Source organism: Augochlora pura, chromosome 7, assembly GCF_028453695.1.
Source record: "Augochlora pura isolate Apur16 chromosome 7, APUR_v2.2.1, whole genome shotgun sequence".
Classification (NCBI taxonomy): Eukaryota; Metazoa; Arthropoda; class Insecta; order Hymenoptera; family Halictidae; genus Augochlora; species Augochlora pura.
In genome coordinates this window covers 3,868,227-3,890,343 of record NC_135778.1, presented here as the reverse complement: position 1 = coordinate 3,890,343, position 22,117 = coordinate 3,868,227, and the positions used below count along the sequence as shown (strand labels likewise).

At 38.7% G+C, this 22,117-nt stretch overlaps 4 protein-coding genes across 7 annotated transcripts; 3 read left to right on the top strand and 1 right to left on the bottom strand.

Moving 5' to 3' along the window:
• Window positions 1-7,481: 7,481 nt before the first annotated feature.
• Window positions 7,482-11,722, top strand: LOC144472718 (retinoid-inducible serine carboxypeptidase). Its single transcript, XM_078186035.1, has 9 exons — window positions 7,482-7,577; window positions 8,680-8,909; window positions 9,750-9,980; window positions 10,116-10,226; window positions 10,365-10,599; window positions 10,689-10,841; window positions 10,929-11,006; window positions 11,077-11,231; window positions 11,321-11,722. The coding sequence occupies exons 1-9, from the start codon at window positions 7,520-7,522 to the stop codon at window positions 11,375-11,377; spliced, it is 1,308 nt and encodes a 435-aa protein (XP_078042161.1). The 5' UTR covers window positions 7,482-7,519; the 3' UTR covers window positions 11,378-11,722.
• Window positions 11,723-14,599: 2,877 nt separating this feature from the next.
• LOC144472955 (uncharacterized) lies at window positions 14,600-16,013 on the top strand. Its single transcript, XM_078186433.1, has 2 exons — window positions 14,600-15,190; window positions 15,762-16,013. Exons 1-2 carry the CDS (start codon window positions 14,600-14,602, stop codon window positions 15,957-15,959), a joined length of 789 nt encoding a protein of 262 aa, XP_078042559.1. The 3' UTR covers window positions 15,960-16,013.
• A 332-nt stretch (window positions 16,014-16,345) lies between these two features.
• Window positions 16,346-19,197, bottom strand: Gmd (GDP-mannose 4,6 dehydratase). Of its 4 annotated transcripts, none has more exons than XM_078185194.1 (8): window positions 19,118-19,197; window positions 18,582-18,788; window positions 18,166-18,408; window positions 17,896-18,088; window positions 17,582-17,814; window positions 17,297-17,512; window positions 17,142-17,210; window positions 16,346-17,070 (listed from the first exon to the last, which is right to left on the bottom strand). In XM_078185194.1, exons 2-8 carry the CDS (start codon window positions 18,633-18,635, stop codon window positions 17,008-17,010), a joined length of 1,071 nt encoding a protein of 356 aa, XP_078041320.1. In that variant the 5' UTR covers window positions 18,636-18,788; window positions 19,118-19,197; the 3' UTR covers window positions 16,346-17,007. The 4 variants fall into 4 exon arrangements, with proteins under 4 accessions (XP_078041320.1, XP_078041319.1, XP_078041321.1 ...); XM_078185193.1 differs by having other exon boundaries at window positions 18,582-18,791; window positions 19,118-19,196; XM_078185195.1 differs by having other exon boundaries at window positions 18,582-18,791; window positions 19,169-19,183.
• Window positions 19,198-19,934: 737 nt separating this feature from the next.
• Window positions 19,935-21,131, top strand: Prosbeta6 (proteasome beta6 subunit). Its single transcript, XM_078187223.1, has 4 exons — window positions 19,935-20,154; window positions 20,266-20,455; window positions 20,569-20,805; window positions 20,879-21,131. Exons 1-4 carry the CDS (start codon window positions 20,057-20,059, stop codon window positions 21,062-21,064), a joined length of 711 nt encoding a protein of 236 aa, XP_078043349.1. The 5' UTR covers window positions 19,935-20,056; the 3' UTR covers window positions 21,065-21,131.
• The last annotated feature ends 986 nt before the right edge of the window (window positions 21,132-22,117 follow it).

Sequence of the window (22,117 nt, the reverse complement as noted above, 5' to 3'; positions counted from 1 at the left end):
GTGAATCGTTTGCCATAGTAACCATTAATATTACTGAGATAAATGTGTTAGATCGTACCACCGCAAGCTTCAATATTATTAAATAACTCACTGTAATTCTAAAATAACATTTCTAACATATAGCATTTCCATTAAATATGGCAAAATGTATTTTATGCATATGAAATTGAATCTTGTAACTCGTGCGACAACAGGTTGTACTTTCAATAATTTTTGAAATCTAATTTTTCGGAATATAAAAATTATTAAATTTTTAATCAAAGGAGTAAATGTCAAATATTTTTCGCGATTAATAAGACAAGTGAAATGAAAATAGAACCGGCCGGTGAAATGTTAATAAATTCATAGTTACGTCTAATTGACGGAAAAGTTGACGCTCGTCGTTCGAAAGATATTGGACACCTTATCTGATCATTGAATGCCGGTTCTACTCTCAGAGAGACTATTGTTTCAGAAAATATTTATTGTAAACGAATCGTGTCTTTCCAATGGAACTATCAGCTTCTAAAAGTGGTATCGCGGTTTAGGTCAACTCCATTTCTAAGAAAACACTCGCAAGCGTAAGTAGCGCCGAAGAACGCGTTACTGCTCCGTAGATATGGCCGAAGATTGAATACAATAGAATGAATAAAAATGGAATCGGTTCAAGTTCTGTGGAAACGAGCCGCGCGCACGTGTCGAAGTATCCATTAAATTCAAAAGCAAACACACAATCGAACGGCAGCTGTAGTCAAAGACGCGGATTGTTATCCATTTCGAGCTGCGAACAGCGCCTATCGATAGAGACACAAACGCGTTCGCTTTAAATATTGAAAGCAGAGTCGGAAACGATGGGTGCCGGACAATTATAAAAACTGGCTCGGACGAAACGAAATATATTCGAACAATTTCCATCGAACGGCGGAACACCGAAATTACAACAGCTCGCTAATTTTGACTTCGCTGAAATATCTCACCGCGATTTCTCTATCCCAATAAACTAATCAATGGATCGATTAGATATCCGCCAATATTAATCGCTCGGCCATCGTACAGTATTTTCGCATTAATTTCGCCGATTTCTAACTCGTAATTGCCACGATCCTCCGCGCGCGATAGAATTCCTAAATTAATCCGTCAAAAGCGTGAATCGTTAATAGCGTCAATTTAAACCGGCGGGGTCGCATCTATCGTAGACGACTCCCGAGATAAAAGCATCGAATCGTTTGAACCGGTCACTATTATATCGCTATCTCCTACGCCTATACGACCGATCATTGAGAAATATGTTTTTTTCTTTTTTTAATGCCGCCTCATCGTCGAGTGCTCAACCGATGACGCTGTCACTTTCTCCTTCGTAACTATTTTTCACTTTCAGCGTACGTACGCGGCATCGGCGCGCAATAGAGAGCATCGCACGGAGCATCGTTAACCATCGGATTCGTACGATTTAACGTAAAACGATCCATGCCGGGGACACTCGTCGATCGGGATCGTTGCAACCGTTTCACTTAAAGCGGTAATTAACGACACGGCTTCGTGACTAAAATAATTTTTCTACCTTGTATTTCCATTGTTTCCATTCTATGTAACAATATTTATTTTATGCATACGAAATTGAGTCTTGCGACTCGTGCTACAGTAGCGTCTTTAACAATTTTTAACGTTCATATTTAGTAGATCTGCCATGAAATCTGTAACACGAGTCTGACTCGTTATTACGGTGCAAAGGGTTATGTCAGGTTATGTCAGGTTAACCGGACTCTGGAACGTGTATTATTTTCCTAGGAATCCGAGCATCGGTTACCCTCGGGACGGATGACTCGACTTACGCGGACCCAGCTTGTTTATCTCCTCCTACGTTCAGATTACAGAGAGACCACTGTAATAAAGATGCACGCGACGTTTAACCACTTTCATTCGCTTTTATATAACTTTATGTATCCTTGCTCGTCTCTTCACTGTTTTATTGGCTAACTAGACTGCGGATCTTTTTCTATAGAATTAAAATTTCTCCCTCTTAATCGCAGAAGTTTATTTCTTCCTTACGGGGTTTCTCAGCGTTTGTTATCTAACTTAAGAATTTTCGTCGTATAGGAATGAAAGCCGCAGTCTTTCGGTAGTGAAGGTACATCGAAGTTATGCTAGTACATCGAAATGAGAGCAATGGAAAGCAACGTTAGAGACTTCAACGAGTGGTCGACACCGGGGTAAGAAAGATACGAAAACGAAGAAGATCATGCCAGAATGAATTAGATTAACTAAACAAATACAATCATTTTTTATTATCGTAAAATATTACAGATTCTAGACTACTGTTGGCGCTTCGATTATATAAAGTATTTAAAACGGTCCAAGAATTTAGAGGATTTTCCAAACAAATTTTCGATCAAGTGTATTTTTTATTAAGATCGTTAAAAATCCAGTAAATCGTTAGCTAAATAGACAAATCTAATCGTCGGCTAAACGACAGTTTTAACTAACGTTTTATATGCAGGAGCTAAGTAACCCTTCCAATTTCAAAAATTATTCTAAAATAATGATGAAAATGTTTGTTAAGGCCTCGTTAAATTATACAGAACTTGGGGAGAGTTTTCTCTCGGGGGTCCGTTTCCCGCCGAATGATTTACAATTGTTACCGTCCGGTAATAAAGTAGCCATTGGAAAACACGTCCAGTAATTTCTCCCTCGAATTCTGTGTTATTATATTTTAGGTGGCCGGCTTTCACTTTCCTTTGTCCGCGCGCACGCCGAAGGACAACCTCGATAGCGGAATAAGTATAGCGCCGCCGTTGAAGAAGAAGAGGAAGAAGAAGAAAAGGGTCTGTAACTATGAACTATGCCGTTTCGAATCTGTCGGGATGATTACACACGGCAACGGCGAGTTGCCACACGCCGCCGAAGTAGGAAGGAAGGATTGCATTCCGTGGCAACGGGACAGAAGCATGTTCGTGACTTGGATTCGTACGACGGCCGGCCGTGCCTCATTTCTTCTACGGACTTCGTAACACGCTATTGTGTAACTTTATTACAGGCTCTACGCTGGCGACCGGGTCGCGTTCCGATAGAAACTCGGAGAAATATTAAAAATCCGCGCTGCGTCGAAGGACGCGGCGATTGTTTGCGGTACACTCGTGCGCGATTTCCCCGCCGCGAGTAGGCGAGCGACAGTGACTGGTGGGGTCTGTTGTGTCAAATTAACATCTTGACATAACTCTATACATATATATACATATATATATATCAATTATCATTTTATGATATCATTTTTTATTTTATTATTATTTTCAATTTTTTTTTTATACTTCGATCTTGTCCGCTCTTTTAACCCTTTGCACTCGAGTGGTGACCACGAGACACCACGAAAATTTTTTCATTACTTCCGTAGGTAATTGTTATAACAATAATGTTTAGATACGAAGAGTTGTTAAGCAGTGAAACTGTTGGCACGAGTCGCAAGAATCAATTTCGTGCGCATCGATGTGCACTTTGTTACATAGAATAGAAATACTATAGAGCCGGGAGAATGATCTCGGATTTAAAATTGTTTCGAGTGCAAAGGGTTAACATTATCAACACGATCACTTGACAGTTCTATTTAAAATCCAATGCAGATATTTCGAGAGCGGAGCACACGCTACGACCGCATCTCTGCTTAACCGGAATCCGAGTCGTGCGAGAAAAACCGTCTCGTGTCCTCTGTTAATTTGGATTCCATACGTCGTGTCGTCGCGGAACGTTCCATTTCCCTCCGACAAGATGAAGAACAGGAAACGAGATTTCACCGAAGCCGTCGCAGACGTGTTAATTAGTGCGTTTGTCCCGGTCACTTTCGCAGTGGCCGGTGCCTCCAAGCTTGGGAAGTTCCGTACGGGAAAGATCGTCGAGATAGCGATAAAGTGAAAACGCATCTTTCGCAATTATCTGCCCCGAAATATGTACTCCTTCTTTTTTTCTCTCTCCATTTCTTTTTCTCTCTCTCTCCATTTCTTTTTTTCCGTTCGCATTTGCATAAGGTAACAAGGACAATTCGATGTGGAAGTCGGTCATCCGCGACGGGGGGGCCCGGTCGCCGTATGCAAATCACCATGGAAATGACGGTCGAACAGATTTATTCGTATATTCGGAGAGTACCGGAATGTCACGCGACCAACCTCCGCCTAATTTCCAATCGGATAGAACACCGCTTGGATCGATGCCAAAATTTCGGGAAACGAGAATCGATCGGAATTACGAACTTTCATTACATGAGCCGTTCAGTGCACACATCGACTAACTCCATAAAACAAAAAGTCGAGAAACGCGATGAAATGATGTACATTGATTTTTAAAATTCCTGTTATAACATAGATTCACATATATAATGTAGAAATTTAATGTAGTAATTTAATGTATAAAATTAATATTATTTAATGTATAAAATTAACAAGAAAGAATAGCCAAAAAAAAATTTTGCCGTTTAATGGTGTTAATCTTTATTATTCAGGAAAGTTATTATAAATATAAAAAGTTATGACTATACCAAGTGCTTTGACACTTAAATTTAAGATTTTTCAGAAAGTGGAGTTAATCGATGTGTGCACTGGGCGGCTCACATATCGTGGTGCTGTTCGATAAATAATGCCTGCTTCAATATTCGGCTAAACGGACACGGAGTTATTTCGTTAAAATAATTAATTTATTAGATTAACGAGAGAAGAATATCGTAAAATATTGTAGCGCACGATTTCGTGTATAATATTATAAAATACTTGCTTTGCAATATGTTCTTGGATACGAGATTTTGTATAAGATCGTTGTCGTTGGATTCGACGTGTCGAATTTCACATTTTCATACAGCTTTTGTACATATCGAAGCGATCAGATGATACCGATCGTATCACGAGATAAGGACAGTTCGATGTCTGACAATGTCAGAGATTAATAAATGATCGCAACCTGTCGTCCGATAAGCCTCGAGTTCCGATAAGCAACCCACGTTAAAAAGAAGTGTCGAAGTCGTGGAATCGTAACACGTACTTGTCTGGTTTACAGTTAATTGCTCGATACGAATCACAAGAAAGAATCTGTCGATAAATCAGTTGTTCGAAATGAAAGTCAAATATAATCGTCTAATCAGTTCAATCACGAGGAAACATGTCCAACGCGTGCCTATCTCTTTTTTTTCAATACGATAACCAATTGTGGAAAGTACAATACCTGGACTAAACGTATCGATATGTTATCAGCAAGTTGTTTAAACAATTAATTTGGCTCGGAGAAACGATAATTGGTGGAGAAAATGTTTCTCTCGTTTGGTTGTATCACTTGCACAGAAGCGACATAATAATAGTTTAGAAGCGGTTGCGAAGAAATGATTTCTTGATCCTATGAAAATCATCTGCGACGTGAGAGGTGTCCGTCGCTTGACCTTCTTTGTCAGCAGATTACACGATCCTGCGCAAGGTCAATTTGTCAATCGTGACGATCGATCATCGCGGCCTACTACGCCGCTGGTTCAGATAAACGACCAGGAAACCGGCGATCTGTCATTCTTGATTTACCAATCTGGTTGAATTACGGTCACAAGCAAGAAACCAGCAGCGGAGGATGCTGGTTGAACTGAAATCGAAGAAAAATGATCGAACGCGTCCCGACGACACCGCTTTTCACTCGTGAAAGTCTCTTTCTCTTTTTCTTCGATTTTAAATGCTTTCGAAAGAATCGAAGAATATAAGAAGAATAATCCCTCTGCCTTCGACACGTCTACGGTATCGCTGACGAAAATCACTGTACTTGTAAAAATAAATTGAGTAACTAGTTTTCATTAATTCGCAGTTAATTTGCAGTATAATTACAGTTAATTCACGGCTGCTACATTTAGCTACGATAAGTCTAATTAGTACAAATTTAATTCACGATTCTCGACTTTTTCGTTTGCTTTGCAAATTCGTTCAGTAAACCCACATTACGTTCGGGCTGATTAAAAATGTAAACTCATTAGCGATATACAATAATGCTTATCAGTAGATTACAGGTCTTTATGCAAAATACACATTGTCTTCGTTAATTCTAAGAAACAGGTTACTCGGATTTATTGCCTTTCTTATTTTAATAATTCGATGGTACACCGATGCTCTTCAATTATCCACAATTTATTCGCTGCTTTGAATAGCTCGTACTCATTTTTTATTATAAATACATAAAATCCCGCAGTCCACTTATTGGAGGTAACCTCGTTGTTGTTCACACCGTCGATAAGGTGTCGTTACTCTGGACTCATTTCAGTTACTACTAAAACCTATATTCCTTGCATAAGCTATGAACGGAAAAATCTTGCGACACGTTCGCCTAATCGCTTCGTTTCTTAACGATAGAACAATTCCAATCGTGCACGCGCCGTTTCGTAAATATACAAGACTGTGGTTCGCGCAAGATTTTGAATAAATTTATAATTTCGCTTGTAGCTTCACAGTTTCTGGCGGCGCTCCATCAGCTTCGAATGACAAAAGCCAGATTTTCTCGTCGGAAGACAGAGACTTGCGACATCGTAGATACACGAACGAGCACTTTAATTATTTTCCAATCGGCAGATATTGGAAAATAATTAACAGGGAACAATCGTATCCGTCTTCCGATTGCGGCACGCAGAGATTGCCACAGTCGTCGCAAAAAAAGATTGAGAAATCTTGATGATAGAATTCAATCGGCAGCGATGCGCGGGATGAGTCATTCGTTTCCATATAATTAATTTCGTATTAATCCTTCGCAAGTCGAGAAGCCACTTCGGCCCGAAATCTAAAATCATTTTTCTACGCACAGTATTGCCGTTTTATTTAACGAAATTCATTCTACGCGTATGAAATCGAGTCGTATATCAATTATACTTTCAACAATCTTTTAAATCCAAGCTTCGACGATACCATTCGAAAATTATTTTCAAAAATAATTCTAACGGCGCCGCAGAGTCGCCGATTTTATTTTGTCATATTTCGGACATCCCTTAGGCATCGAATTATTTTAAAACAGGAGAATCACGGTGATAATAAAAATTTAATAATATTTTTATAACTTCCATTGTTATTTTATCATTATTATTATTATTTAACTTTTATAGTAATTGGACTTTCCTCTAGCCCGGCATATTTTATGCTTCAGATCTTTTCGACGATCGAAGGACTCTTCTTCGCGTAAATAAATAAATAAATAACTATTTAATGAAAAGTATGGAAACAGTAATTCGACTGCTTTAACTTTACTCATCCACCCTGCAAAAAGCTGCTGCCCCCCCCCCCCCCCCAGGAATTCCGAAATTGTCCCGATATCTTTTTAAACGAACAACAATGGCGGAATGCTCGAGCAATCATTTGCACTTTATAATATCATTTGTTGATGTTAGAAATTGTACGAAAATACACCACGAAATGAACGCACACGAACACGTGACTCAGCCGTAACCTTAATATGTAATGTATCTAATCGTTCGCTCCCTACTAAGAGATAAGACGTTGCCCAGAATGACAGAACGTTTAGTCTTCGGGTACCACTGATTCGGGTGACAATGTCAGGTTTCTCGGTGTTGCTACTCGTGGCGATTTGCCTCGCGTCCGGGGCCAACGGTAAGCACAACTTTATGTCCGAAGATCCTTTCGTGAATTGGCCAATAGCGGTTTCTTACCTAAAAACGAGTTGAATTCGATGGTAGACAGAATTAAATAAGAACAGGTGAGAAATTGCACGGTGACCATTGAAAGGGAAACTAAACGATAGATCAGCGGTCGGGTATCAAAGTGTGTCGTGGTGCCAATTTCAATGATGAAACGAGAACAACAGGTGTATTTTAATTGAAAGGTACACCTTGCGCGTTTGATTATAATTTTGCAATGTTTCGTGGCCAAAATATAACATTTAATCAAAGGCATTGCGAGAGCTCAAGTTTAAAACCTTGTTCTTTTCGCAAGTTTTTTGCCCAGCTACAATTCCTCTCTTCCATTTTGTGTGTCGACATAAAAAATTGTCCGACGAATCACGGATAAGATGTACATATTCATATTGCATGTATCGCAAACCGGAACAATTTCAAATTACGGATCAGTCAAGCTCGATGGTATTTACCCAGACGAAAGTTCAATTACGACGAGGCCGGGTCTACCCATTTCGTAAGCGTAGAAATTTCGCAAACAAAACACGTATGAATAATCAACGGGGTGTTATCTGTCAACGTGTGTACGCCGTAGAATTTCTCATTTACCTCGTATTATCTTTAAACTCGACAAATAGTCGCCTAGTCGTTCGAGCTAAAACGTTTGTTGTTTCAGCTACCTGTCTTCACCGTGTGAAACTTCTGTTTCGAGGTTGCACATAACCCCATCCGCGACGATAAAACCGACGCCTTCGTAAATACTGAAAATTAATTACGCAATTGTAAATCCATCGAATCGATAGCGATCGAAATTGGTAGTCCCACGGAAATTGTCAACGATTCGATATTTTGTGTAACGCCACCTGTCGCGAACGCGACCCGTTCCTCTCATTATCGTGTACGGTGTCTCGCTTCCTTCGGGCACTCGATCCTCCTCGCCCGTCGTCATTTTCTCTGCCGACGAACCCTGCACGCGGCAAGATAGACATTTCGATGTTTACACTTTCTTTACGGTCCTCGCACGCTGCATCTCGAAGAGTTTAGTTGCTACTTAACCGCGCGTCACTTTTACTTAACAGCGAAAAAAGGATTCGGTCCTGGCGAGCAAGAATGGGGCTACGTGAAAGTAAGGCCGAACGCAAACATGTTTTGGTGGCTTTACTATACGACGGCGAACGTTTCCTCGTATTACGATAAGCCGCTGATCATATGGCTGCAAGGTGGGCCGGGTGCATCGTCCACTTCCTACGGGAACTTCGAGGAACTCGGACCGCTTGATCTGGACCTGAAACCGAGGAATTACACCTGGGTATGGTTACGTGCTGATATGTAGCAAAAAGTCACTTGATAAAACTGGAAGCTCAGAATTGATATTGATATTGATATTGATATTGATATTGATATTGATATTGATATTGAAATTCATGGCTTCCGATTGGATGCCGTACAAACGTCGGCAATACGCTGAAGTTAGACGCAGCATCCAATCAGAAGCCATGAATATTAATATTAATTTTAATTCGAATTCTGAAAATTCTGGCCGCGAAAGCCTAAGAAATCTAAAACTAAAAACCGTACAATCGATCTAGCGTTCAATCATGGCCTCTTTATATCAGCCCTAAAAGAGGATTAACATTGTTCTAAACGGAATAACCTCCTTATAATCGGGTATAATCGAATCATAAATAACTTCCGTTCCTTTTATCAATCATGTAACTTTCTTTTTTAATTTATTCGTTTCGTCTATTTAATTCATTCGTTTTTAACCCTTATGCATTTAAATTGTCCCAGTGACTCATAGCGGGTTAACCTATCTACACCGGAAGTTATTTACGACACGACCTAATAGAAGGGTTATGAAGGTTTTATCCACGATTTTTAGGTTCCAGCATATAATTAATATCTATTATATAAATAACTGATAATTGATATCTAAGGACCTGAATCGTCCTAATCGTAGCAGAATGTGAATATTTTATTCATCTGGATAGCGTCCGAAACTATCTCGAAACACTGTTTACAATATAAATATTATGGACACGCGAAAGAAATGTAGAATCACCCGACAGATAGGAAACAATGACCGATAAGCTTCGAAACGTATGATTTCTTTATCCGGTTATTGTACGATCGATCGTCGTTTCTGCAGGTGAAAGACTACAATGTCCTCTTCATCGACAACCCGGTCGGCACAGGCTTCAGCTACACAACATCGCCGAGTGCCTACACAACGACGAACGCGCAGATCGCCAGCGATCTCGTCGAATGTATGAGGGGTTTCCTCAAGGAGCTGCCGAAATTCGCGAACGTCTCCACCTACATCGCAACCGAATCTTATGGCGGGAAAATGGGCGCGGAATTTGCTCTCGTTTGGTACAAGGTAACATACGTGAAACGTCCTCGAACGATATTCAATTTAGTGGAATACGTTACATAAAATATTGTATTTTGGAAATTACACGACAAGTATTGTCACCCATAAATTAATATCGTATCCCCGTTTGATAAATTACAGGCACAACAGACGAAAACCATTAAGAGCAATCTGAAGGGTGTCTCCCTTATCGATTCCTGGATCGACCCCATTGAATCCGTGATGAATTGGGCGCCGTTCTTGCAGTCGACGGTAACGTTTCGATTATTTTAAACCTGTTATCGTCGCATCGAAAGTTACATCGATGAAAATCGTACAAAGTTAAAAACATAGCGATCAAATGAACGCACTGATAGTTTCTATTATTCATTTAGACATTTGGTTTCATAGGGGATGGTCGACACGGATGGTTACAAAATGATCGACAAGGCGGCGCAATCGACGAAGAAAGCCGTGGACACCGGGCTCTGGAAGACTGCCACCAATCTTTGGAGTCATACCGAGAATGTGATTCTGCAAGCCACCAGTAACATCGACTTCTACAATATCTTGACGAAAACACGGCCCAGCTACATGATGAATTCTGTTGCGGTGAAACAGTCGTCGGAGCCTGCTCAGATCAAAGGTGATAAAATGCAGTGTAACGAAACCACGAGAACGCGCGCCCGCGTACTTTGAACTATTATCGCATCGTTCTCCGTTGACATGTTCTAGGAGACGTGCTGAGCACCTATGATCTTAACCTGGACAATTTGATGAACGGTCCGGTGAAACGGGCTCTTAATTTGACGACGTCGCACAGCACTCAGTCCGGTACAGTGTTCAACAGACTGCAGGAGGACTTCATGAAGCCTGTTGTCGATAAAGGTATTATCGTCGAGCACGATTCGACGCGACGTGGTTTTTTTATTCGCTGGTAAAATTATAAACGATTAGCGTGAACTTTCTTCGCAGTGGAGCTTCTGCTGAACCAAACGAACCTGAAGGTGGAGGTGATTACCGGGCAGCTTGACCTCATCGTGGACACTCCAGGTACTTTCGCGCAATTTGCACCTTTCTTTCGAGTCCGGCGTCAGCGTGTTTAATTAATGTAACGTCTCAGGCACGGTCAACTGGGTCGAGAACATGAAGTGGAAGTACTCCAACATGTGGATGAAAGCTAAACGAGAACCTCTGGTCGCGCGAAACGTGATCGAGGGATACGTGAAGTCGTATGGAAACTTCGCCATGTTTTGGGTCAATCGTGCTGGACACATGGTAACGATTATCTTTCTTTTTTTAAAAAATTTCATCGATGCAACGAATCTAAACTATCGTCTATTATCTCTATTTTCGCTTTATTTTAGGTTCCGAAAGATAATCCGGCTGCAATGGCGGAGATCTTGAAGAGATTTACCAATTAATATATACAGTTAGTCTTTTGATTTTCCATGATGTTTCCTTCTTCCTAAACCGTGTTAAATCGAGCGGACAACAATTAGTTTTATAAAAGAGAAGGAGTTCATTGTCAGATTTCTTTCCAATTATCCTCGCATTCGAAGATTCATCTTCACATAGAACAAAACGAAGAACAATCGAACTTTATGGATTCATATAATAGATACGACTTGATGGAATCGAATACAATGATATACATACATAGAACTTTTTATTTTACATAAAGATCGGGAACTCGCTGATCGTTACTCTACGACATTTATGTATTTATTGTAAAAATATCTGATCACATAAATATTATTACACCACTATCGACTCTTAAAATAATTCAAAGAGGGAGTATTTGTAGTCTATTTCTAATTCTTATAATTAACTAAATTTATTTCAATTTTCCATGAAGAACCACGGTTCAATGATCATTCCAGTTGTCTCGCAAACAACTGGGATATTTAATTACATTCCCAAAGAAAAAAAAAAATCGACCCAGGCCCCGTTAACTTCGCACGTCGCGTAGACGCGCAATCCACGATGTGTTTCCGCGAAACACGCCGTTTTACGAGGACCGTCGGTCTATTTTTCGCGATCTAGTCGATCCGCGAGGATCAATAGCGGCGCGAACGATTCGACGGTGATCTGCGGCCGCGCTGAATTTTCCCACACTCGTAAAACGGGGAGCAGAAGCAACAATCCGAAAAACCGTGGCCCGCAGACGGCCGCCGATTTTGTCAATAAGGAACGATTGTTTAGATTCGGCCGGATACGAGGCAGTAAAACCGAACGATCCGCAAACAAGACCGCCTGCGCCGACGAGGCATTTCGCTCTCGCGAAGAGCGGTTGGTTGGAGGCTTCTGCGGTTCCAACGGGCTCGTAAATAAAACTAGCGAGAAACTTTCTTCGTCGCTGTAGAAAAAAAACAGAAGAAACACGCTGCGCCGGTTTTTCCAATTGCGTTCATTTCAATTCTTTTTGTCACTCGATCGATGGTGATCGAACTTATTTCCCTCGTCTATTTCACGTCCTCCGACAATGCATTTCGTCGAATTCCACGATCGATTACCTTTACACTCGAAGAAATTCCACAAATCACCAGCCAGCAACGCGATTGCAGCTATTCGTAAAGAACAGAATAATTTTTTCAATAAAACGTGAAATGATGTTACTCTAGAAATAAATTATTTAAATAGTATTCTTCGTAACGCTGCATTGGCACCGACTGCATAAAACAGCAATCGTTAATTTCAAGATAACGCGCAGCTCTGCTGTTTTCATTGAGTTTTCCAACATGAATGTATATTTACTGCAAACGTTGACTATCCAGAGAATCAAAATATTTACATCGATCTTTATTTATCTCAAAGTATTTTGAATTTAATTCCGAGCAGCTGATGTTCCAGTGCATGCTAGGAACACCTCGATAGGTATACGATTAAACAAAGCCGTAGACGATTCATATAATTCTGGTGGAAATCTCTGTAACCTATAATGGTTATAATAAAGCATACCATGTTTCAAGTATATCCGGTACACGCGAGACAGCAACGCTGCCGCGAGACGGGAGGGGCTGGGTTTTAAAAGAAAATTATTTTTACCATCTGCTCGACCGTCTGTGTGAATGTTTTTCTAAGTCGTGCCCGACGAAATGATTTAACGGACGCGAAACAGGAGCGCAGGATCCGCTCGTGTAGGACCCGTGTTATCGGAGAACATTCCGAGGACGTTCCTAAGTGCCGTCGTACAAACAGACGGATGGGACGACTAATCCGCTGGTTCCTTCCGACGCAGATCCACGATGATTTGTTTCTTATTATTCCAAGATGACGATCCGACCACGAATCACAGAGGCAGAAACGGAGCGCAAACAAATATCGCGACTTCTTCCCTTAATCCTCCTCCTGTTCGCGCGCGTCAAAAGCTTCGAATGCCTGAACACCGATCACGAAAGAATTTTAAACGAGCCTGGCTCTCGTACCGATCACGTTGACGCGCAATATGTGACCTCTGCGAAATTTAAATTTATATACAATATATACAAAATTTATATATAATTTTAAATATACAAAAATAATATGATATACTAAATATACAAAAATAATATGATATACTAAATATACAAAAATAATATGATATACTAAATATACAAAAATGGTCGCCTTTACTTGTCACTTTGATATTATACTTGAGATTATTATGCGATAGAATGCAACGGAGTAGATCTAATTGACCAGTATTCGACTTTTCGCGTGTCCCCGCCGATAATCAAATTTCGTCTTCTTTTTTCCAGAATCCCGTAGTTTTCGCAGGGTAGATCGATGTTCCTCGAAAATCGCGAGGATGTTAGCGCGTCCGTGGGGAAGGAAGGGTAGGTCGAAGAGGAAGACAAGAGCGGTTCCGAGAAGCGGCACGGTTTCGGTATAATTACCGCAGCTTTGTTTACGTATCGGTTCGTTTACTGCCGGCGTGGGTGTTAGAACAGCATATGTGTAAACAGCAATAAAACACGCACCACCGGGTCCCCGTATAGGTGACCGCCTCCCTCTAACACGCAAACGAGAGTTCTCCGGGAAACCGGGATGGGCGGAGCTGGACCGTCCTCCGGATCATCGGTGTCAAATTAAACACCCTTCGTTAAAGAATTGCTCCTGCTAGCCGCAAATCGTGCTCGGAGATTCAGTTCGCCGTGCCGCCGACCGCGAAGCTAGCCCGAGGAAATTTCAGTCTCGCCGCCGAAAACGGTCGAAGCTACGTCGACGATGGGTGCAGCTCCTCTCCGAAAGATCTGACAGTTCCGTTCTAACGTTTAGACAGTTTTGTCCCGCTAAACGGTTGCCTCGATACTTGTCCGTTATCTATTCACGATGAGGTGATATAGTTGCTTGAGGCTAAGCTGGTGATCAACAACAACCCTTGTTTCTTGAAACTTCGACGAGTTCGCTAATCTATCAGTTCTATCATGATTAAATATACGGTGTGATAAAATATACACAGTGCTCCGACCGTTGAATATTGCACTGTGCAGTGGGGCACGGGTGCAAGAACAACGGGTAGTTCTTTTTTCTCGATAGAACTGGAGAAACCTTAAAGTAAACCTTATAGCAGCTCGAATCTGATTCGCGAATTCGAAGAGAAGAGTCTCTTTAATCTGAATAGTGACAAAGTACGTAACTGCTGAATGTACGATCACGTTCAAATGGAGCCAAGCAGTAGCTATCGAGACTACCCGTGCAACATTCCCAAAGCCTATGGTTGCGATCTCCAAAGAAATTACGAACTATGGAACCCTGAGGAGATCTTCCCAACCATGTGCCCCCTGCCGAGTTACTATAGCCTGGTGCCGGACATGCTCAACGCGGGGGCCCTGCCATTCTCCTGGAACCTCCCTCTGCTAAGATATAAGCCACAACCCCGGTACGAGAAGCCACCGTACTCTTACATCGCTCTGATCGCCATGGCCATCAATTCGTCGCCCAAGCAGAGGCTCACCCTCTCCGGGATTTATAGATTCATCATGGATAGATTCCCCTATTACAGGGAGAACCGGCAAGGCTGGCAAAACAGCATCAGGCACAACCTCAGCTTGAACGATTGCTTTGTGAAGATACCGAGGGACAAGGTCGTCGGAGAGGACAACGAGGAGGATCAGGCTGGGAAGGGTAGCTATTGGACCCTGGACCCATCGGCCAGCGAAATGTTCGAACACGGAAACTATAGGAGGAGGAGGATGAGGAAACAGAAGGGATTCGCGCAGGACAAGCAGGAACAAAATCATGCCGTCGTTCCGGTAAATGAAAATGATAGTTCTGCAAACATATACGTGATAACTAAACGCCTGATTCTATGCTTTTGTCATAAAAATGACTAAGTGCGGTACAACAGAACTATGAAGAGATTAAGGTTATCGTTTTATAAGATTCAACTTGATGCGATTATTGAAAGAAGAAAAACATTTGCGTCTTACTTATGTTTCTTACAATTAATTTACATAAAGATCCGCGGAACGCTGTTGATAGAAAGCATGTATTCATTTAAATAATGGGATAGCACCTGACTGCCTCAAATATTTAGAATCATAGAAAATTATACAATGGTCTACTCAAGTGCAGGAGGTAAAAGTATTCGTTGAAGATAAAGCTGTAGGTGCTTTTTAAACAAACAAAAGTATGCGTTTAATTTCCTAAAATTTTTGAAATAAAACATTGAAATTCTTGACTCTCCTCGAAAATGATAAGCTGAAAGTAATTATCAAATATTTATCTCTCGTAAAAGTATACAAATTATTTAGAAATTGTATTCATTGATTCGATAAATTCCGATGGACATTACCTAACTAGAACTACATTTTCGTGCTTCAGATTTCACCAGAACAACTTACTAATTCGAAGAGACGGGAAAAGAAGAGGGCATATAAAATAGTGAGTGCGAAGGATGACGAAGAAGAAGCACAGACTGCGAAAGTGAAATACACAGAAACCCAAGGACACTGCGTAAAATCAATGATGTTCACTATCGAGAATATCTTACGGAAATCTACGCATGAATCGGCCATTTAGCTACTCACATCCGACGGATCATGTTCTCGATTTTCGCTATTTTTAGTCACAAACATTTGTTGTTTCCTCCCATTACTTGTGAAATTCGTATAATACTTTATTACTTCGACTAATATATGGTAATTAAGAAACTAAGGAAACCCTTCTCAGGTTTCAGATATGTTCAGGAAATTCACTTGCATCTATATCATCAAAAAACAAAAAGAACGGATGATTTTTGTAACAATTTTCATGAGGTACAATGAAAATTAATTGAATCTAATTGTTCAACTTAAACGTTTTCAACGACTTCGAAATATTTCGGCAATGCATTTAACCAAAATAAAATAAAAATCTTCCGATGTCGATAAAACTCACAAGGAAACATCAAGACACAAAAATTATTTTCTTAATGTCCCTTTTATTTGTTACAAAATTCTTTTTATTTTACACATTGGACGTCAGTGTATAAAGTTCAAAATTTTGTTTAACCATTACTTTGAGTTATCATACAGTATATACAAAATTATTAGTTAACTATCGCACATCGAAGGAAGACATTTGTATATATAAATTAGAATTATTTAAATAAACTTGTGCTGTTGTGTAAAAATAAAAATTTTCAAATGTCAATTGTATCTAAAAATTAAATTTAGTCAATGCTGTTGCAATGGAAAACGATTTTTAACCTTAATTCGTATAATTCTTAAAATCTGCAACTAATAATATTAAAGAAATAACAATATATATAGATATATTTAATATACACATATGATTTCCTAAAGAGAAATTACAGTAAACATTTGATACAGACTACATACAATATTGTTAAGTTTAATACGAACGTATGTATTACCGATTATAGACAAAACTGTCTTTTTTAGCACCTTAAGAGTTCACTTAAAGAATTTGTCCCTCCTCGATCTTAAGAAAACATAGTTTTACGAAATTAAATATGGATCGGCTTTAATAAAGTAAATATATTTTAATTTGGTATACTGCTATCTCATAGAGACATATAACGTAATGTAAGAAATGCATCAAGTTTCTTTACAGATAAGCAATAATATTAAGCGACTGGATTTCTTCTCATTAAGTTTAAGTCAGATTCCATCATATCTTTTACGAGGTCCTAGAATAAAAATATTTAATGATAAGTTCATATCTTGTAGCCATACAGATATAAATAAGATAAGTAGATACCTCGAATGTAACTGTAGGTTTCCAACCTATTTTTTCCTTTGCTTTGCTAGCATCACCTAGTAGAACATCCTAGATAAAAAAAAAAAGAAAGCCAATGTTATTTATGTCAACACCTATCATACATAATTACTTTCTAAAAAATGACTTATACGTACTACTTCTGTTGGACGGAAATACTTGGGATTTACTTTAACTAATACTTCTCCCGTTTGTGCATCCTGTCCTGTCTCGTTTACGCCTTGACCTTCCCACTTAATTGTACGGCCTACATATTGAAAAGCTGCTTCCACAAATTCCCTAACACTATGTGTTTCTCCTGTTGCTATCACATAATCATCTGGGGCTGGCTGTTGCAACATCAGCCACATTGCCTACAAAAGTGTGCAACATACTGTTTTAAAATCTTACAAGCCAACACTTTATGTACGTATAATTGTTACCTCAACATAATCTTTTGCATGACCCCAATCCCTTTTGGCATCTAAATTTCCCAGTTCAAGTACATCTTGCAATCCCAAATGTATTTTTGCTATTGATCTAGTTACTTTTCTTGTAACAAAATTCTCTCCTCTACGAGGACTTTCATGGTTAAATAATATTCCATTACATGCGAACATGTCGTATGCTTCTCTATAGTTAACTACGATCCAGAAGCTATACAATTTTGCGCAAGCTGAAGTTTTAAAAATTTGAATGACACTTCAACAATGGTAATGTGCTACTATGATAAAGTAATAAAACAATAAATAGTTACCATAAGGGGAACGTGGATAAAATGGTGTTTTCTCATTCTGTGGCACCTCTACCACTCTGCCATAAAGCTCGGATGTTGAAGCATGATAAAATTTCACAGATTTTTCTAAACCACAGGTACGTATTGCATCCAATAATCGAACTGTTCCTACTGCATCTACTTCAGCAGTATATTCGCTTACTTCAAAACTTACCTATGAAAAAGTATTATCATACAATAAGTAGGTGACTAATTGTTTCAGAGTTTAAAGTTTAAACATGTGACATTTACCATAACATGACTTTGTGCAGCTAAATTATAAATTTCTGTTGGCTGTACAATATTAATTACTTTAACTAAACTACTAGAGTCTGTCATATCACCATAATGTAACTTCATTTTTCCTTGACGATGACATTTTGGATCTGAATAAAGATGTTGAATACGAGCTGTATTGAAAGAACTGGCTCGCCTAATGATGCCATGTACATCGTATCCTTTTTCCAGTAAAAATTCTGCTAAATAAGAACCGTCCTAAAAGAAATACATAAAATAATTTATTTAATTTGCGTTTCATTGATCATCATTCATTCCTGTCATTCACGTCATCACATTTAACGTAATAATTTTATCCACGTGGCAAAAACGGTTTAACTGATGCACCAATCAACTAATATAAAAAAAAAAGTATGAACTGTCAACCTTACCTGTCCGGTAATTCCCGTAATTAATGCAACGTGTCTTTCATCGCCGGTTGCCATTTCAACAGATATCCGAAAAAAAATAGTTTTTCCTTATATTTTCCCGAGAATTGTCAACTTGTAGGAATGTGTAACACCTACTAAGGCCACACTTTTTATAGTTGATTTGTTTACCATTCATTCGGGCGTTATCTCGCAACTTCGTACATACACCTGCTAAAGGAAGTACCACATATACAAAAGTACTACAAGAGAAACTTTAAAGGACGTTTTAAAGGACTTCGTTTTGAATTATTAGTATGCAGATATACAATAGACAATAACAGATATAATATTCGATTTTTTTTTTTAAATCATTAAACACACACTTCTACTGTTTCAATGATACTTAATAATTATTTTTTTACTCTATTAATGAAACTATACTGACTGTTGTTTCTTGTTTGTTTAGTATACGATACATAATAATACGTAATAATTTCAACATAATTTGATTTATTATACTGAAAAGCTTATTTAAAATTTAAAAAGAAAACACATACACGTATTATGTTCATGTAGAAAAGAAACGTGTAATCACACATCATACATACATACTACAAACGTACAGTGATACTTCACCATATTACGCTTTTTTATCCCCACCATTTTAATGCGCATCCAGCTTCGTGCAGTTGGTTTAGAAAAAGAAGGGGAGATGATTGAAAAAGACAGAACAAAAGCTCTATGTGTGAGTGTCCACACTCTGGTCTCACTCTTTTCGCGCACCCGTTTCTTAGAATTGGATTCGAAAAATTACTAAATATTATTCAGACGTTCTAAAATGAAGTGTTTCGACACATCGAAACAGTTTGAAAAACTTTCGAACATTGAAGATCGATTAAAATTTATTATATTGTATACAATACAATATTGTCTACAAACACATACATTCGAAACATATCTTTGATGTGTATTGAGCATCATTCACAAAATCGCTGGTAAATGTAGTCGATAATTCTACGAGGCGGGAAGTACGAATTGAACATCGCGCCGTGTGTTTCGAATTGAGCGCCAGGTGTACGGATGCGCGAAAAGAGTGAGATCGCAAACATAGTAACCTGAGCAAGCTCATTGATCGTCGGTGTGACTGGTTTAGCTTGTGTTGTTTCATATCATCCTTTCTTGTTCACTCGCCACCAACCACTCTGTCTAAAACTGTGAGGGCAGCACTGCTTTGGTATGGAACATCAACCAATCAGAGAAAAGCAGTTTCTGTGCCATACCTCTAATTTCTGAGCCTTTTGCCCCTGGCATGGCGAGGAACTACTGTACTTGCATACATATAAACTAGCCAATGGTCGCGTAACTATGGAGAAAGTATGTTTATATATGTGTGTGTACGAAGAGTGATTTTGCATTGCTATCGTCGCTGCAAAGTGTAGTGTCATTCGCGGTAAAAAGTTCTGAGTTTATAATTATTAAAGAAAAATTTAATAAACATGGCTCTTGTAAGTGCAAACCCCAATCGAAACTTGCCTGATTATCAAACACAGGCCGCAAAAATGAAGAGTTTTAGTCCTTACGCGAACAATGGAGGGTAAAGTTTATATATAACCTCAAATCCTCAACGATAATATTAGAGATATAAAGAAATTTATTTTCTTTATATTATTAATAGCGTAGCTTATATTTTTCATTGTTATTGCAGAAGTGTCATAGCTCTCGCAGGAGATGATTTTTGTGTAATTGCAGCGGACACACGTCTTAGCGCAGGATTTTCTATTTACACGCGAGAACAAGAAAAATTATTTACTTTATCGAAAACAACAGTTTTAGGATGTTCTGGATGTTGGTGTGATACACTCACTCTGACCCGTCTTTTGTCTGCTCGTATGCAGGTAAATTTCAAGTATACGTGATCTTACAAATAATTCTTATATGTAAAAATAATATTCTCAACATTATACCATTTATATATTTGTTATTAATATTTTTATTTTCTTTAACATAGATGTATATGCATGAACACCAGAAGGAAATGACAACACCAGCAGTAGCGCAAATGTTATCAACAATGTTATATTACAAACGCTTCTTTCCGTATTATGTTAGTAATATTATTGGCGGAATAGATCATGAAGGTAAAGGTTGTGTATACAGTTACGATCCAGTTGGACATTGTGAAGCAACTAAATATAGGGCAGGTGGTTCTGCTGGTGCACTTTTACAACCTCTACTTGATAATCAGGTACAATAAATATATTATGAGAACATACGTTTTATTGACCACATTTTAATCCATTGCTTTGTACACCTTGCAGATTGGATTTAAAAATCAGGAAGGTGTTGAACCTGTTCCTTTAACTCAGGAAAGAGCAATTTCATTAATAAAGGATGTTTTTATATCAGCTACAGAAAGAGACATTTATACAGGTGATTCTATAAGTATCAAAGTTATATCAAAGGATGGCATAAAGGAGTCGCACTTCGAATTGAGAAGAGATTAATTAAATGAGACAAAAGTAAGGTTTTGTGAGGTTGCTATACAAATAAAAGTAAATATCATGCATAAAAAGTAATTATTCATCAACTGTGTAAATATATTTAATTATTTAAAACACAGTCCTTTTCATACATAAAATTAAGTTAAATATATAATAAATAATCTACATCTGCTTCATCATCAATACTCCCTTTCAATTAGGGGATTTATTAACACTCAGCTGTCTCTGATTGGGCTGACATTTTTTTCTGCGTGTTCTTCGCGTTCTCCTCGTAACCTTATATCCATGAGTCGGGTATGGTATCACAAACCTCGAAGAACTTTTCGTTTTCGGTAGCACTGAAGTTACTGCACGTATCATACTCCGAGCTAGACCCGTATTGATCTGAAAATCATACTATCTTCAAAGAATCCGACCGCCTCTCTTGGAAGATAAGCACCACCTCACCTTCGACGATGGTTAACTCGATGTCCTCGAGTCGTGAATCTGACTCTTCAACGAGGGGAAGTTTATTTTTTATGTCTTCTGACCATTCTCCATTTGGGTTTCTGAATTCCTGTACAGCTCCGGGGGTGAGGGTCAAGGACACCAAGTTCTTGTTGTACACGTTTTTCTTTTCCTCTCTCTCTCGATTTCAGAACTTTGCTCTGCTTGAATAATGACCCGCAAAGAGTGCAACACAGGGGCAGATGAGCGATCACTATATTCCAAACCAGTGATTTATCTTCGAGCATCAGTAACGGAAATTTCTGGTTTTATTCTCATGTCATTGTTTTGGATACAATAAAAGTAATACTAAACGATGTAATTAATGTTTATTTAATCATTTCTTTTATATATGTACAAGCTACTATATGATGTATGATGAAATATTGTTACATTATAAATTAATACTTTAATTTCTATGGAAATATATTGATGTAAGATGCTTACGAATGCATATGTCTATATATAAATTCTATTTTTTAACCATTATAAAATTGATCACTGATCTATATATATATACATAGCAACAACCTTATAACGTTATGTTAATACAATATTATTTAGCCTACC